General features: G+C 33.8%; 2 protein-coding genes and 1 pseudogene across 2 annotated transcripts; 2 read left to right on the forward strand and 1 right to left on the reverse strand.

The window, feature by feature from the left end:
* Positions 1 to 7,866: 7,866 nt before the first annotated feature.
* LOC130049714 (uncharacterized) lies at positions 7,867 to 11,564 on the reverse strand (annotated as a pseudogene).
* A 246-nt stretch (positions 11,565 to 11,810) lies between these two features.
* Positions 11,811 to 14,648, forward strand: LOC130049116 (uncharacterized). Its single transcript, XM_056146327.1, has 5 exons — positions 11,811 to 13,306; positions 13,494 to 13,623; positions 13,866 to 13,945; positions 14,205 to 14,340; positions 14,523 to 14,648. The coding sequence occupies exons 1-4, from the start codon at positions 13,172 to 13,174 to the stop codon at positions 14,337 to 14,339; spliced, it is 480 nt and encodes a 159-aa protein (XP_056002302.1). The 5' UTR covers positions 11,811 to 13,171; the 3' UTR covers position 14,340; positions 14,523 to 14,648.
* Positions 14,578 to 17,822, forward strand: LOC125667738 (uncharacterized). The gene is made up of 8 exons (XM_056146314.1): positions 14,578 to 14,683; positions 15,180 to 15,290; positions 15,580 to 15,699; positions 15,820 to 15,957; positions 16,552 to 16,722; positions 17,056 to 17,224; positions 17,329 to 17,487; positions 17,674 to 17,822. Exons 1-8 carry the CDS (start codon positions 14,681 to 14,683, stop codon positions 17,769 to 17,771), a joined length of 969 nt encoding a protein of 322 aa, XP_056002289.1. The 5' UTR covers positions 14,578 to 14,680; the 3' UTR covers positions 17,772 to 17,822.
* The last annotated feature ends 720 nt before the right edge of the window (positions 17,823 to 18,542 follow it).

The following is an 18,542-nucleotide window of genomic DNA, read 5'->3' on the forward strand; positions in this document are numbered from 1 at the left end:
ATCTTTATAAATGACACGCATTTAATGAATAGTTCAAAATATCACCAATTTCCAAAGTATCTGTCGCAATTTCGAGGGTTCCTAAAATATGGATTTTCTCAATCTAAGGAAAGGGATTTCGGATGTAGTGACCTTATATCGTGATGTTACAGCAAATAAAGACCGATCGTTATTACAAAATGAAAATGTTATACTTTTTCCACAGCTGCTGGGTCTATGTGTACTTACCGCATAAAAGACGTCTCAATAGTAGTGAACAATTCTCGAGATATACGTTAAACAAGAGTCAATCAATTAATCATACCACATAAGAAATAAAATCGTAAATCTATGCCAAAATCAGGGACGGATCTAGGAATTGTGGTTACGGGGGAGGGAGGATGGCTCTTTATGAGGCAGTGGGTTCAGGAGAAGCCCTGGTGGGGGTCCAAGGTGCGAGGCCCTTGGAAGCTCCTGAATTTTGCAGATTTTATGGAGCTTGAAATAGTTCTCTTAATAAGTAATTCGTAATATTTTTTATCATTTTAATAAGGTGAAATTGATAAAATGATCCAAATCTTAGTTGTTGTTTTTTTTTTTAAATCAAGTTCTCCCAATAACGTAATTCAAGAAATCAAAGGATTTTTTTTCATTTATCTCTCCGGGAGAAAGTAGTGTTAATTTTATCGGTTAGTACATTTTTCGAAACAAGATACCGCAATTTACCTTGGGAAAGGGGGGGGGGGGGGCTCCTGATGTGCCATCACTAAATCCGTCAATGAAGATTATGTTCTTCTCAAACGTTAGCGAATTTGCTTACCTGTATTGACGCATGTGAAATTAAAGTTAGATACATGGTGTAATTTGAACATCATAGTTATTTGGCATTAGTCCGTCTTTGGCTTTTGTTTTCTACGTGTGGAAAATGTAGATAACCAGAAACATAAAATATCAACAACAAAAGTCTACAATAACATCCTACAAATTTGATTTCCATGTGTTCAGTTAAATGTGTTAATGTTTTTATTGATGCAGGAAGTCTTGAATATATGCAAAACGGACGTCAACAATTGAAAATAAATCAAATGTACTGGAAAACTGGTGTATGTACTTGAGCTATCTGCATTAGTTAAAGTATTATATACATATATCATAATTACGTGTCAAATAAACACTACCGGGAAGTTTGAAAACTGACAGAAAGTTGGTCTGTATTGCTTATGAGATTGATAACTTTTATGTTCTCCTTTGCATTACCCATCACTTGAAATAATCCTTAAGCTTGGTATGATGATTTTTAAGATGACTATAAATGATGGTTCAGTTGATATTATATAATTACATACAACATTCACCAACGTCCATTTTTAAGTCAATGTCGAATATTGAAATACAGTTACACGTATATTAAAGAGAACCAATTTCGTAACTCTGAAATTTGGAGGAAAACTAAAAGAATTGTACATGCGTAACATTGATTGTTTTAAGGACTCGACGAAAATAGTTTGTCTACTTAGAGACGGCGACTCAATACTACGGCTGTTAAGATGTGATGAGAAGATCAGTGATTGTTTTTATTTAATGATGAAGGAATGGTGTTTTAACAATGAAACAGTAAACTAGCTTAGTGATTGTTATATAAATAGTGTGAAGAAAAGAATTATACACATGTTTAAAATACGTTTACATAGTTTTACTCACAAAACTCGAAAGGGAGAGAGGGAACAGGCGGGTCATGTTTTAATCCAATCTATCGGACGTGTATTATCATTTACCGAATACTTAAATAGTATACGTCAAAAAAACTGTTATCAATAGAGTCTGTAGATAGATTAACGCTGATATCGGTTGTTTCATTGCGGGTCATTCATAATTTCGCAGTACAATGTTTCATTGATAGTCCGTACGGTTTGTAAAACCGAAGTAGACTATATGTTTCTTCTCCGTCTGTTCGTTCCCCCGTCTGTCAAGCAATACTGAAGAATTAATTCATTTTTATGGCATATTCTCCACAGGTTAGTGCATTAATTCAGGACCTTTGAAACAAATCAAAATTATCAAATTCCCCATTTGAACATTACACAGAATGGAACAGTAACTGTCATTGTGAACCACAATACTGTTTCCATCAAAAAGCAATATCAAATTAAATTTAAAGAAAACAATGTAAACTATTTCACTATAATTGTATGATTGTAATGTAAATCATAGAAAATACATGACGTCAAAATCAATGACGTCGTAACAGTGTATGACAGAAAATATCATGTGACTGTCTCGCACGGGTAAAGTCGGTCTCGCACTGGTGTTTATGTGAGAAATGTATTGTTTATGCGATACCTTCCGAATGTTTGTTCTTTTTCGATCCTTAATAAACTTATTCAATGGCTTGTCTAGTCCTAAGTATCATAGTAAACTGAATAGTGTTTTTATAATCGGATTGAAATTTGCGCACAAGTGAGAGATATTGCAAACTCAGTACAAGAGTGATCATATTTTGATCTGACGTTAACATGATATGATAAAAGCAGTATCAAACTTAAGTCCATTACATTTGACTTTGGTGTTCCGAATGACAATGAAAAGACTGAACGATGTACGAACGGTGAGCGCACGCTAAATGCTTTGTGAACGGTGAACGAATGGTGAGCGAACGCTGAACGCAAAACTGTGAACGGAGAGCGCATGGTGAACGCACGGTGAGCGAACGGTGAACGAACGGTGAGCGAACAGAAAAATGGTACAGTATAACGTTTCAGGGACTGTAAATCTGAATGTGCTAAAACACGGGGTTATGAACAATCCTGAGTAAATATACTGATGATACTATACGTGTATATGATATAAATATCGGATGTTGTTAAAACGTGGAATCGAATGTGGAACGGAACAGAAAAGGAACGGAATTTAAGAATTAGACTGATTAATGTAGAAAATATGGCACATGGAATTCAAAATTTTGAGAATTTGTTTACAAGCGATAAAACAAATTAATATAAACATTTTGCATCATACATTGATTAGGCTAAGTAAACGTTTGTATAAGAATTTAAAAAGTGTTTCATAAGAATTTTGAAAGTTTGGCATTGACAGATGTGTTAGCGAGTAGCGACACCTATGGGTAGAGAATGAAACTAACACACGGGATTTATATGCAGCCACCCGGCAAAAATCCATTAACACACATGCACATGCATTTACACATAATACCATACATGTATTTACATACCACAGGGAGTGTCGTATGTATAAAACTACAATAATTCATGATCTTACTAAGTTGACAAGGTAAACATTTTGTGTTTGATTTATCATTTACACTTAGTATGGGGGACTTCTGGCAGTTTATTATTAAACCAAATACTTGTATCTTAATATTCAGATTGATAATGATATACCCTATAATTCTATTCAAGCATGCATTCTTTGTTAGCCGTTTAGCCATTTCATATATTATGAAATAAGTGTGTTAATTCCTAACTATGGATCACAAGTTTCACTTTAGTTTTCATTGGTTCTGTTTCAAGCCTTTTTCCCGCTGTATCTCATGTATCTCCTCGGGTTAAACACTAATCCACAGGTACGAACTTTCACATAGATTCATCCCAAATGAGGAAAACCTTTTGTACACACTGGACTCGTTCGCTTTTGATTTTTATGTGATACATAAATGTATATTATACTAGGTGTAGGACTTAATTCAAATTGAATTATCTTATAAATATCGAATTAGAATAAAATCAAGGTCGATTTAGAAAGGCAATGTTTGGGGTTAAAATTGTTGAAATTTTTTTTTTATCTTTTACAATGTTTTCTTTTTTTTTCGGGGGCTTTTATTAATGGGATATAAAATTTAAAATGGTTTAGATTATACATGAAGTATTTTTCATTTTCAGTATGTTTATCCATTGTTTTGTGAAACAACATATTGTCACTATCGGGGGGGGGGGGGGGGGGGCAAACCTGGAAAACGATGGGATCCACAGCCTCTCGCGTCATATTTTTCCTTGTTAAGTTGGTGGTTTTTTGGTGCATCAAAATTGGTACCGTATACGTTTTACACTATGGAGTAGTATGAAATATTGTAAACGGTGGATTCTGGATATTAATTTCAGTTCTCTCTGTAATTTCTGCTTTCCCTTTTCGTATTAAGCCTTTTGATTTTACAAAATGCAGACCTCCTCATCACATCACTGCATACACTATTTTCTATTTTCGGTTCCGGGTTTTAGCAGCACCACCTAATTTCAGTCATACAAAGCGTGAACGCATGGAAGGGGTGCTCCTCTATTGACAACATTAATTTTCCATTTTTTTTTACATGCAATATTAGTTATTTTCACATGTATGAAGGTAACCTAGTCATTGTGAATTTTATTAGAGTTGATTAAAACATTTTTGTTACGCAATATTCTGTCTTTTATATAGAAGAAAGTCCACTTGTAGTGAAAATGTTAGCTGTAGGTGTCCAATAAGTTGACAATTGCTGTCCATTATTTTTAAGAATGGACATATACTGTCCGTTCTTAAAAATAATGGACAGTAATTGTCAACTTATTGGACAGTGCCAGGTAAACCCAATAACTTATTAGACGTCTACAGGTAGACTGAAAATAGGATAAAGACAATACATTTGCCAAAGAGATACAAATTTAATTTTAAATTTCCTACAAGTAAGAATCAAAAAAATATCGGAAAAATTACTGAAACACTTAAAAACGATATTTCCCTTTAGTAGAATTATCTGCTTCAGCTCGTAAGATTAAGTTTTTAAATCCCATTGGACAGGCCTTTCTATATCGCAAGACATATTTCCATACTGTATTTGAATTTTGCTGGATTCAGAGGCACCTTCCAAAATTTCTTCACAATGCTTTTTATGTTTTCTTTATTAGCATATCCTAATTTTGAATTATTATTTTCGCTTCCATGAATGATTTCATTTTACGAGATAGGCGTATTGGGTTCTTTTGGCTGGCGTTAATTATTTCCTCGTCCTAATATTCGAAAACGCAATGCTTTTCAGATCAAAATTTGACTCCATAACTTTCTCATCCTCCACATCCAGAATGTAACACTCATTAAGACAATATTTCAGTACTTTTACTAAAATCCTTAAATTTATAATGTGCAATTAAAATGATCTCCCCATCAGAGGAAGACATGTTGATATGCATCAGTATTATATAAAGACTGGATATAAAACTTGCAGTAGAAGACTACTTGCATGTCCCAGACACTGCCCAATAAGTGAAGAAAAGAAACATAATTCTACGCAAGACTGGTTATATTGTCAGACTATTCAAAGTAGCTTTATTCATCAGTATCATTGTCAATGGGTTTACCTGAGTCTGTTCATTCTTCTCACAAACGGAGTGTGAACTATTTTTTTTAATTTGTCCAATCTATTTTTTTTTTATTTCAATGACGTATTTTAAGGCTCATATTGTAAATATCGTATTGATACAATTGTAAAAAAAAAAAAAATAGTGCAACGTGCAAAATTGTAATTTTTTTTTTTCAGCAATGTAAATATGAGTAAAATATAGACGATTTGATACAATGATTAACTTTTAAATACAAAGCGGTGAATTTTTTACAAAAGTATTTTCACATTTACAATATTGAAATCTGCATTGACGAAATCTTAAACCAAAATTCCATGTATACGCTGATGTAGTTAATTTAGACAACATTTTTTTTCGCAGTTCGTCAATGTCCAAATTTATTGTGTTAATGCAGAAGCTAGTATAACCAACGTTCTCTCAAAACAGGCATTGTTCTATTTTTCTTGGTTGTCTTCATAATCTACCAATACCTGCATTGTTTCATTTTATAGTCGGACAATGTCTGCATTGAGCGACTCCATAGTCAGTTAATGCCTGCACTGGGCAAATCCATAGTCGGTCAATGCCTGCATTATGCGACTGCATAGTCGGTCAATGCCTGCAAAGAGCGACTCCATAGTCAGTCAATGCCTGCATTGGACAATTCAAAAGCCTGTATAGGGTGACTCCATAGTCGGCCAATGCCTGCATTGGACAACTCCATACTCAGCCAATGCCTGCATTGGGCGACTCCATAGTAGGTCAATACCTGCATTGATCGACTCCATAGTCTGCAAATGCTTGCATAGGTCGACTCCACAGTCAACATATGTCTGAATGGCGCGACTTCATAGTCGGCCAATGCCTGCATTGAGCGACTTCATAGTCGGCCAATGCCTGCATTGGGCAATTCAATAGTCAGCAAATGCCTACATTGAGTGACTCCATAGTCGTCCAATGCCTTTATTGGTTGACTTTATAATCAGCCAATGCCTTTATTGTGCCAGTTAAAAATCGATCTATGTCTGTATTGGACATCAGAGTTGGTAAGTTGTAGTAATGATGATCATCTCAAAAGTAAATCAAACAAACCCTCCCACCCCCCACCCCCCACCCACCCCAATCCCAAAATGGAAGATTCATTCCAAAATATAATACACAAGCTGAAGACTGCAATATGATGGGGAGTTGATGTTTATTTATTCCATTTGATCAGCGATGCGTCTTCCTTCTTTTAGGGTTGATGTACCCACCAGTGTATACCTGGAATCAAAGTGACGTATTTTGATTAACAAAAGGCATGCTATTCACTTTGGAAGATTTGTATTATACAAACTTAATGACACAGGTTCTAGATTGACCTCGCGACAGTCTTGTGTTATAGATTGCATGTAAACATTTAAGAAGGTTATTATAATATAATTGTGAGTATAATTTTAATCAAATAATCATTGAAAATATATTTATTTATGTGCAGGCGTTAATAATTAATAATTTACACTTAATAGTAAGACAATTGAAGTTATTTCCATAACGATAAAAATTGCAATGCTTATTCCATTTAAAGATATACATGACAAGTAAGAGGTGCAAGGGCCACAGCGCTCCCCTGAGTCACCTTGGCTCATATCTAAAGATTTTCTTGAGAAGATTTGAAATTGTTTGCCTGAGAAACTATGTATTGTTATTATTTTTAGGCATTGTTTCCTTTTTCCTTACTCATACCAAAGATTTTCTTTTGCTCCTATCATCCATTTCCTGAAGGGTGTTCCGAATTGGGTGTACTGCTTGTAATGCAGCTGCAGATGCTTGGCTTTCTATCCTCGCCAAACTCTTCAAGGCAAAACTTATCTAAGTAAAGACTTATGCTTTAATATACTTCAATATAATAAAACGAACATCTAAACAGTGTAATAATTAATGCTTATGTAATAGGTCATATCCAATGGATAAAAGAGTAAACATGTGATGAAAAAGATTATCTCATAATCAATGAATCAAAATAATGTAGAACTTAGATAACATTGAAATTCATATGCACAGGTAGAGTCTTTCACTAAATGAGTCTATTGTCTAAGCATGTGTAATGTATACCTGTGTCACTTGAGGAATAAATATATATGTTAAAAAAGGGCCCACAGGTCTTATCAGTCACCTGAGTGAAAAAATATCACTACTCCCAAGGGCTATGCTAATAACACTAAAGAAGATGCATTTTAAGTGTTTTACACATAAACTCTATATGGTAAATTTGGCTCGCCCTGGGGTCAGAACCGCTACCCCGAGGATCATGAAATTTACAACTTTTGGAAGAGGACTTCCTGCTCTGCATCACATTGCATTTAGTTTTTCTTAAAGGTGTGCAGTTGTAGAGAAGATTTTTGAAAATGAATAGTAATAAATTTGAATCATACAAGCCATGGGAAACATGTATAAGAAAGCAGATTTGAATTTAGAGTGCATGTTCGTGATCAACGTAAATACCTGTACGTAATAAATATCTTTCTTATGCATGTTTCCCATGGCTTGTATGATTCAAATTTATTACCATTGATTGGGATTAATTTAAATGACCATGGTTATCGACCAGATGGTTTATCATCCATTTCTTGAAATTCCATACTTTCTTGACAAATTTCCCTTCCTTTATAAAGATCAAGTGTTGAAATAAATCAAGCAAATCTGTAGATAGAACGAAACTCTATAGGAAATATCTTGCTTTATAACTTTTAATCCTATTCCAAGAGTTAAGATGATGAATCACTTTTAATGGTATCATGCATTGATTATAGGATTAAACATTCTTTTTGAAGAATTTATCGATGTGTAAACTCCGGACATTTTACTCACAAACTGAATAAAAGTTACAACTTCCTAACAAAAATACATTTCACAGTGTTCAATAGGTATATATATATATATCATATTACCTTCTAGAGTCATTATATCAGCCTTTAACAGACTGGGAAAATTTGAAAACATGGCATCTATGTCTTCATGGGTGTGTCCAACTGGAAGCATGTGTAGATAACACTACAAGGTAAACGAATTTGTTCATTATGAAGTTTTAAAAGACATCTCATTAAAAAGCATATAATTGTGTATCTTTGTAAAACACAGAATTTCTACTTCTTCAAAAATTCCAAGGTGTACCAATATTCCCAAGAAGCCAAGGATTGTCTTATTTTTATTGTCTGAAGCACTATCTGTTTGTAGGTGTAATTCCCTTCCTAGCCTATCCTTGAAGTCTGAAAAAATATACATGATCAGTACAGATTCGAGCAAAATTTCTACTAAAATGTATATGTGACAACCTAAATACATGTACATCATTGAATAACTCTCTTGGTATTTCTGAATAAAAGTTTTACACTTAATGTGTAATTGGTTCCATTATTTGAAATTGAAGACATTTCTAAATATTCAGTCTTCTTACCAAGTAAAGTATTTAGTAAGACTGTCAGATTGAGGTTGGAATCATGGGGATATTGCAGTAGATCAAATAGCCATATCCAATTTTCCGGGCTGCTGTTTCATCTGGATAGGAGATATAGCATTTACAAGAGCATGTAATCATATTAACTTAATTTCTGTTACATTTTGTATATTGTTCTCTCTCTCTCTCTCTCTCTCTCTCTCTCTCTCTCTCTCTCTCTCTCTCTCTCTCTCTGTGTGTTTCCATACACATATGCTTGCTGTTAACAACCTGAATCTCGGTGGACAAGTACACCCAGCAAATGAGTCCTGATTTGTTGAAGATTTGCAATTTGTTTTGAATTTCTGGATTTTGAATAGAGAATTGGGATGTTGGATTTTCTGGTCCATTCCATCCATAATGATAGTTAGGCATTTGCTGAGATGTATTCTAGATATTTCCCTCCTTTGATAGAAAGCTTCGTTTTTGCTTCCTGCAATGTATTTATGACACGCATAGTCATGATCATACTAAGATCTTGAAAGAAACTCAGGCTTGCAAATCTGTAGAAATTGTTTATTTTAGATGATAATTACCTCACATAATCCCAGTGCTGTTTCTTTCTGTCAAGGATCAGGTTTTTCCCATCTCTGTCATACCTCCCACTTTTTTCATATGCAAAGTGTAGAGTGGTACATATATGACACTTTGAAAGAGGATTTTCCTGTCAACAGAGGATGAATTGATGAAAGGGGTCGAATTTTACACTTTGAAAAAGGATTTTCCTGTCAACAGAGGATTAATTGATGAAAGGGGTCAAATTTTACGTATAAAATAATATCTCATTTTACAATACAGACATGTTAGAAGCATAAGTTTTGATGAGTTTTAACCAACCTGTCCACAAAGTAAATTCATCTTAGTTCTACGCAAGTAACTTGGGATATGAAAGTAATACTCACTTTAACAACAGTCACGTTTCGGAAGGATCTCTTCCATATCTGCAGAAAAGATGACCTTGATAAGGACTGTGAGTCAAGGTCAGCAGCCATTATTTTCCACACTTCAGTTTTTCTCATCCCAGCAGGAAGAGTTATCTTCTCCTGATGAGGCATGTGTTCACCAATGTCACTGACAAAGTTTTGAAACCACCCAATGCTCTCTGCAAACAAAATAATCAAACACACATAGAAGGATTTAAGTTCGAGAGATCATACATTTTCAGATAACATGTGATTATCATTTGAAAATGATATTCAATATTGTTATAAATTGTAAATCAATAACTAATTCAAAAGATTATCATATAGCAATCAACATCAATTATTGTGATAATATATATCAAGATCCATTTACAACCAGCAATGGTATATGTTGAACCTTTTACAGATGTATGTATACCACTATTTTTAATTGAAGGCCTCACTGATCCAGCATTTGCATGTATATTTTCTCTGGTACCATTCCTACTTTCACCAAGGTATGTGTTGTATTTATAAGTAGAAACAATATGAACCTCCCTATGAAAGAATACATTTATCAATATAGATTGGACACATGATCACACATTCCTCTACTGTACATGAAAACTAAATCACTGCGCATGCATTTGATGTCTTAAAATTCTTTTTCACTCTAGGCAAACGCAGGTAGGACAGATTTTAATCTGATATAAATGAATTTGTAAAGTATAAACCTAATTCATATATCTTACTAATGATATATTAAACGTCATGTCCATATGCTATAAATGTTCCCACCACACCTCTGTATGAAGCTTGAAATCAATAGTTTGAATGCTGTCTTTGAAAGTGAGCATAACCTTATGGTGTGACAGATGGAAGACGGACATGACAAATATTATGTGTTCCGGTCATTACATGACGAGGTGTTAAACGAATGTGTGATAATGTAACAGTACTTCCAACACTTCATGTAGACTTCCTTTCCACAAATGAGATGGTAAACTGTGTCCTGCGTTGCATGCTCAAAGAAATAGTCTAGTAACCATTGAGTATGATCTTTCTGATTCTTTGGTTCATTTTTCCTAACCTCCATATAGTTTTCACCACAAAATTACGTTTCATGAACAGAAGAAATCTCAAAATTAGATATATATTGAGAAGTTAAAGTTAAGACAATTATAAAAAAGAGTTGGACATGTACCTTGAAAGTTTAAATGTGCAATATTTGGGACATATTGTTCTACAGAGTGCAGATGAGTGATGTCTTGTCAGCCTGATGCCTTAAAATTAAGATGAAATGAATTTAATTGATTTTAAATAAATGATTTTGACACTGCAATGAGAGCTAGTTGTTCTGCCTGGTTTATAACGGACAGGATTTAACACATTGTACTTCAATATAATTCATTAATACACCTTATAACAACTTTTCATTACAGATGTTTACATGTACATGTAAATAGATCGTCGAATGACATCAGATTTCATTAAAACTAAAATTTTGTTTAATTACGATCAGAATATGAAGATTCTACTTCATCATTTGGATAGGGTTCTATGTCAACAGTTTCCTCATCAGTCTCGATATCTGAGTATGGCTCTATTTCATCTGTTTATACAACAGATGGAGTTATCACACCCATTTCAACATATTTACATGGTTCTACTACATCTGGTTTGATATTGTAACACTATAAGCTAGATTATGTGCTATAAAATAAATCTACAATGATCTACTGCACTGTAGATTAAATGATAAAAAGTTGTCGTTTGTAAAAATGTATATATAGCATAAGTGATTTTTTAAAATAATAAATAATACAAGAACAATATATTTATGTATAGAAATGTATAACTTGGTTTTTTGTCCTTACCCATTAGGACGTCCAATATGGTCCCGAGCCGAAAACTCTGTCTTGTGGGCTGTACCAATAACTGCAGTTCCCTAATTCTACTTATATTTTTTTATGTTAATCGTCAATAACAATTAAAATCGTATAATACACACCCTTTTCATTGCGCACAATAACGTTACATAACGGTTAACCCATCAGTGCGTCTTTCGCGGATTTATTATCACTTTAAAAAAAAATGACATATGTTGTATGAAATGCACGTTACGGTGTTCGCGACAGTTATTTTGGAGAAACGAATCAAGACAGATGTGGGCTATTCAGAAAGAAGAAAACAATTGCTATGCCATCAAAAATAATGTCAGAATGAGATTTTCTGGGAGCAAATATGAATGCCCCCATTACAACGAGTGGATATCCCCAACAAGGACGAATTACGGGCGAAACACATCAACTGTGATCCCCAGAAAGCAATTATTGTAAGTACTAATTAAAATAAATCTCTCTTTATAAATCAAACCTATATAAATTAAAAGTATTTCCATAACGTTGTTTTCGTGATTAGGTCCCATTATGTACATCAAGATACGATAAACCAAGTAACACCAAGTGCCGGGTCAAATTTCTTCGTTGAATGAAAACAAGTATTTTTTAATCATTATTTCAGTTTTAATGACAATCTATATGTATGATTCGGATATAATGAAAATAATGTTAACGTACATGTAGGATAAATATACAGGAATAACATACCCCTAAGTCAGTTCGGTTACTCACCACAATTTTCACCGTATACTATGCTTGTTCGAAGTAGGGGTTTTCCAAAATACAGTTGTGTTCAAAAGATGTATTATGATTAATGGTCTATTTAAATGTAAAACTTATACGGTACCAATTTTGATGCACCAGATGCGCATTTCGACAAATAATGTCTCTTCAGTGATGCTCAAGCGAAATGTTTGAAATCCGAAATAACTATGAAGTTTTAGATCTAAATATAGCCAAAAACAGCGTGCCAAACAAGTGGAGCCAAATTCGTCCAAGAATAAGAGCTATGCATGATGGAGATAATCCTTAATTTTGAAATGAATTTCTATATTTTATAACAGCAATTAAATATACATCCGTATTTTCAAGCTAGTAACGAAGTACTTAGCTACTGTGCTGTAGAGACCCTCGGGGACTAACAGTTCACCAGCAGAGGCTTCGACCCAGGGGTCATAATGTAAAAGTTATACGGTACCAATTTTGATGCACCAGATGTGTATTTCGACAAATAATGTCTCTTCAGTGATGCTCAACCGAAATGTTTGAAATCCGAAATAACTATGAAGTTTTAGATCTAAATATAGCCAAAAACAGCATGCCAAACAAGTGGAGCCAAATGATGCTTTTTAAAATGCAAAACTATTTTTAGATTCATGAACAACCAAGTCATTTACAACAATGTAGATGAAAGTTTTAAAATTCAGATTCTCTCTCTCTCTCTCTCTCTCTCTCTCTCTCTCTCTCTCTCTCTCTCTCTCTCTCTCTTTCTCTCTCTCTCTCTGTGTACTGTGTTTATGAATGTATAATGCCTCATGTATTTTTGGTCTTCAAGAAACGGTACATTGTAAATGATAATTATGAAAGATGTATTTCCTCAATCTAGGGAGTTATGGGTTTGTAGAAGAAACTCAGATGGACTCCGAAGAGACTCAATATGCAGATGACCCTGGCATCCTCGAATCTGTATGCCCTGATACATGCCCTACAGAGGATTCGCAGGTACATTGGTGTTATGTCCATCTCTTCATCAAATTAAATCTCTGAAAGAATGTATTGAAAGTATATATACGATATAAATGTTGTAATTGCATTCAATAACCAATTCATGAAGGTGAATGTAACTCATACATTAGGAAAATTTTGGAAACACATGGAATGCATAAAGAATTATATCTTAAATACAAAGGAGGTGAATGAACCCCCTCTAAAGAGAGCCAGAGTTAAACCCCTACAGGCATCTCTATCCCGAAGACAAATGACATCGAGTGATGCCCAAGAAAACATTATCAAAAGGTTAAGAGAAAAGAGCATGCCGGGTAAGACTACTCGTTATATTACAGCAGTTTATATTACACTGATACACGTATAATCATGATGTAAGGGGAATTATTCCCAAATAGAGGAATGACAAATAATGAATAATTATTTCAATGCAATGATTTGTGACTAGAGAAAATATCTATGTGGGATACGTATCATTTCTTATTTTCTGTTTTTCTTTTTCTAAATGTCAAGTTCTTAAAAAAATGTTTTTATTGCAAAGTAATATAAATTTCAGGAGTACATCAGATACTACTGAGCAGAATAGAGGGCCCAGTGACACCTTGCAGATACACCAATGCCAGTTTTGTGGAACAGGTACATACTTGAATACCGATAATTTGTATTTATAGATATAATCTGTCTATCATTACACCAAATACATGCAATCATTTAAAAACATTTCATTTTCAAAACGTATGCAGTTACAATTTTAACTCCCTTCATCTCAATAATCCCATGATTAATGTCCTATATTCTCATTCATAAGTAAATAATGTTACAAGGAAAAAAAAACTTGAGGACCTGAGCGACTGTTTAATGTAACCAAGATTTAATGTGATTAATCGTACAACAGATTCAAAATGGACAAACGGCAGCTTGCACCTCTTCCCAGCCCCTTGCTGTACACCTTATTGGAGAACATGTAAATAATGTTGATATCCAACATTTAAATGGATATTCCTACAAATGTCTTGGGGGAATCACCTAAGGCAAGTTTAATTTTCAATTCCTTTAGATGAAGACTCAATCTGCATTTCATTTATGTGAATTTTATCATATACATTAAGTCAAAATGTCATCATCATACAGGTTACGAATTTGTTTAATAATTTAATACAATAAAACATAAATTAATACCAAATATGATAACTGTTATTCTAAATTAAAACAGGTTAGCAGCTGTTGAAAACCATGTGCTGTGCCCCATATGCCACAGTTTCTTGGTATGCCTTCACACATCTTTGTAAATCTTTCAACTGAAGAGGAGATTTTGTTGCCAATAATCACAATATCATTGGGCATAACATCCACAAGATTTCACACACGGATATGGTAATTGATACATATAATTTAAATTCCTTGTCAACCCTCCTTTTCACACTTTTTGGGGGATTAGAGATTGAACAGTCCAGATAATGTGTGCACTTAATTTTATATTTTTCGTATGGTCATAATGGCTGAGTTCCTGTAAAAACATGGATGAAAAAATGGATATCAGCAATATTTGACTTTTCATTTTCAATTTCAATACCTAGTCGAGTAGCTCAGTAGGTTTCAATACAGACTGCTGAACTGTAGGTCGCAGGTTCGAGTCCAGCAGGGGTTTTATTTTTTTGTTTTTAGATTACTTTCTACTAAAACTGTATTTTTTGACAAAATTAAGTAAATTTGAAAATTTACAACTTCAATATATTGTACATATCTTCCACTTTTCACCCACATCAAATTTCTCTGGTTTAGCATACATCCTTAATTTCAAATATACAACCTCCATATCAATTCATTTCATTTTTACCTATCTTTGATTATTTGAACAAATTGATTACAGGTAAAAGTGTTTAGGAGTGTTAAACCCACCCTCATTGATGTGACCTCAAAGAGGTGCGAAGACACAAAAGAATGGAGGGAAAAGTGCCAGCAGCATATCTCTCCTGGAAAGGTATATTGTTCATTGAGTGTACTTAAGATCAACCCTCCAATAGAAGAGATAAATGAATCTGGAATATAACAAATAAATTTATTAGATTACTGCCCTATATTTGCTGATATAGTCTCATTGTCTTTAGAATTTGTACTTATTTTAGGTTATGGACAAAACTTATATATACACTAAAATGTTACTCTTTCATAATGCGTGTTCATGAATGTGTCATATATGTATAGTACTCAGTTGTGAATTTGGGGTTTGCTATGCAAAAAATCGTTAACTGATCTCATTGTAATTTTAGGAGATATCAAGCTACCAATCCATCTTTTGGATCGCTTGTTCCAGTGAGGCGGTATACAAGCAATGCGTATTGGTGTTTGGCCTCCATGAACAAGGGGAGTTAAAGAACCAACAAATCAAGGTATGGAATCATGCACAAATTAAGATGACATGGCATATTACACAAATAAAATGTTCTTTTACAATTCTATTATTGAAAAATTTTCATATATTATTTCCTTTATATCATATTGATTTTCAGAAAAACGAATCCATCTCTACTCCCTCCCTAAATGTGACCAGGCCCTGGAGAGCTTTAATGACTCTACCAAAGGAGACGATCCTGGAAATGCTAGTAAAGGTCACCAATTTAGATTATGATTTGGAAGAAATGACAAAGGTAGTTTTGTTTATATATAAAAAAGAATATATCTAGAATGATGTAATATATATAATCATCTGACATCCAGTTAGATTCAGAGATTCATAGGTTACTTTCCCCCCCAAATCTTTCCACATCACAGGAGGCTGAATATCTAAAGGGGACAAGGGACATGCAGGTGGCTGTATGCAAACTTTCAAAAATGACCTGGTAGAAGACTTTGAATACGTTTTGGACTAATGAGGATGAGGCAGAGGAAGAACTCAGTCAGTTTATAGAGAGTGTTGACGAAAATTTTCAGGAATATTATAATGTAATCAGTTCTCTATTTTTTCCTTCTTTCTAAGAGCAATCAATGAGATATCGATTTCATGTGAAATGCAGCTTTATGTATATGATACATCTATGATTTGGACGCATGTATATAATGTTAATGTCAATGATATCGACATGTCATTCATCTTAGGTATACTTCCAAAAATTACAGCAGCATCTGCAGCTTTCATTGTCCAAACTCCTTTGTTACATGTTGTTGTGTACAGGTTTATATGTATAAGCTATATGATAGTTCCAGTGAGGCGAAGCAATTTCATATCATATCATATTTTACAGAGATGTGAAAAGAGGTATCCCCGGAGAGAGGCTGCGACAATTCATGGAGAACAAAGAAAAAATCCAGGGCAGAAATCAACACCCATGATTTTCCAGGAGGATTCCCTGACATTTTTGAAGGCTGGGAGAGAGGAAAGCACTGTCGACATAACAGTTTTTAATGAAGAAATAGTAAGTAAGATGGAACATATAATCACCAAATAATAATATTGTTAACGTCTATAAATAAAGCATTATATATATATATATAGATATAAACATATATATATATATATATATTTATATTTATATATTTATTATAGTTTTGTTTATATATAAAAAAAAGAATATATCTAGAATGATGTAATATATATAATCATCTGACAAAATATTATTTAAATATAATATATTAAAAATATTATATATTTATATTTATATATATATGTTTATATATATATATATATATATATATATTTATATAAGGAATTGAGTCAATGCAATCAAACACATTTATTTTTATTGCAGTATGATTGGCAACCGTTACTCCGCGTATGTGTGGATCTTCCATCTCTGAAGGAGGACCACACATTCATAATTTCCACTTCATGGAGCGGAGTCAGCGACACGAAAAAGGCCATGGAACTAATGTACCCCGACAAAGGCACAGCCGTTGTTGTATATTACAACAAAAAGAGTAAGTTCAAAATTAAGAAAAAAAGCTTTTTTATAATTTTTAACGCAAGTTTATCTAAGCATTCAAGTTTTCATTGTATTGTAAAGCAAAATATTTTGTTTCAGGTAACTGCATCCAGCCCTTTGTGTGTCTTTCTTCTAGCAAGAGTAAGGTAAAAACTTTGACAACATTGTTAGAAGGGCCCACAAAGACAGCCTTCTTTGGAAAGTTATTTTCCCAGGTCAACAAAAAGGGAAATACCCTGGTTCTGCACTGTGGAAAAGGTAAAGTATATCTTGCATGTAATACATATTTTAAAGTATTTATGCTATTGGTTGCTAATGCATTGTTTGGTGGTCTATATTTATAATGTGCTAATTACTTATTCATTTTCTGATTTACTTAATTACATATTGGTATGCTAAGTTCTAGATATTGCTAGGTAATTGATCAACATCAATATTTTGTAGGGGAAGTCTTACAATCAGGACTGAAGAAGGGCTTCAATGTTGTTGGAGTAGATGGCAGAAATGACATGATCAGATCCTGCAACATATTTCTTTATTAGATTAAATTATAAAATATTGATTTGCAAACAAAAAGAATTGATTGAAACGTGTATCAGTCTTTCTTGTTTTCTTTTTCATGAGCCAATAAATTGTAGTCATCTCATTGATGATAAAACAAGGAAATCTATGAAATGGTAAAGTAAATTGATAATTGGCCATACATTACTTGAATTAACTGTACATAGAAAGACATTGAAAGCCTACATTGAATCTGGAAAACAGTTGTCTCATGTCTGCATTGGTGTAACACATAACATAATTCAAGCCCTGCGTTGGCTCTACAAAAATTGCTTCAATTGAGTCCGAAAAATGGTCATCAACAGCCTGCATCATCTCTACATAGTAAGTTTAGTCGAAACATGCAGTGGCTCTGTATAATTACATATGGATCCTGATATAGCCACTTCGCATTCCACAGTACATATATGAATCATGCAGTGTTCTGATTCATTTGTAACAAAAGTAGTCCAATGCCTGCATTGGCTCTTGAAAGAGTGGCCCAATGCCTGCTTTGGCTCTTGTGTGAGTGATCCAATGCCTGCATTGGCTCTTGAGAGAGTGATCCAATGCCTGCATTGGCTCTTGACAGAGTGGTCCAATGCCTGCGTTGGCTTTTGAGAGAGTGATCCAATGCCTGCATTGGCTCTTGACAGAGTGGTCCAATGCCTGCGTTGGCTCTTGAGAGAGTGATCCAATGCCTGCATTGGCTCTTGACAGAGTGGCCCAATGCCTGCATTGGCTCTTGACAGAGTGATCCAATGCCTGCATTG

Source organism: Ostrea edulis, chromosome 8, assembly GCF_947568905.1.
Source record: "Ostrea edulis chromosome 8, xbOstEdul1.1, whole genome shotgun sequence".
NCBI lineage: Eukaryota > Metazoa > Mollusca > Bivalvia > Ostreida > Ostreidae > Ostrea > Ostrea edulis.

What these genes read in the sequence shown, in the direction of transcription:
- LOC130049116 (XM_056146327.1), top strand. Translation starts at nt 13,172, where the DNA reads ATGTATTTCCTCAATCTAGGGAGTTATGGGTTTGTAGAAGAAACTCAG. An exon ending in AAGAGAAAAGAGCATGCCGG is followed by an intron (nt 13,624 to 13,865) that starts GTAAGACTACTC and finishes TATAAATTTCAG; the next exon opens with GAGTACATCAGATACTACTG. An exon ending in ATGCCAGTTTTGTGGAACAG is followed by an intron (nt 13,946 to 14,204) that starts GTACATACTTGA and finishes ATCGTACAACAG; the next exon opens with ATTCAAAATGGACAAACGGC.
- LOC125667738 (XM_056146314.1), top strand. An exon ending in AGCATATCTCTCCTGGAAAG is followed by an intron (nt 15,291 to 15,579) that starts GTATATTGTTCA and finishes TTGTAATTTTAG; the next exon opens with GAGATATCAAGCTACCAATC. An exon ending in TGTATATTACAACAAAAAGA is followed by an intron (nt 17,225 to 17,328) that starts GTAAGTTCAAAA and finishes ATTTTGTTTCAG; the next exon opens with GTAACTGCATCCAGCCCTTT.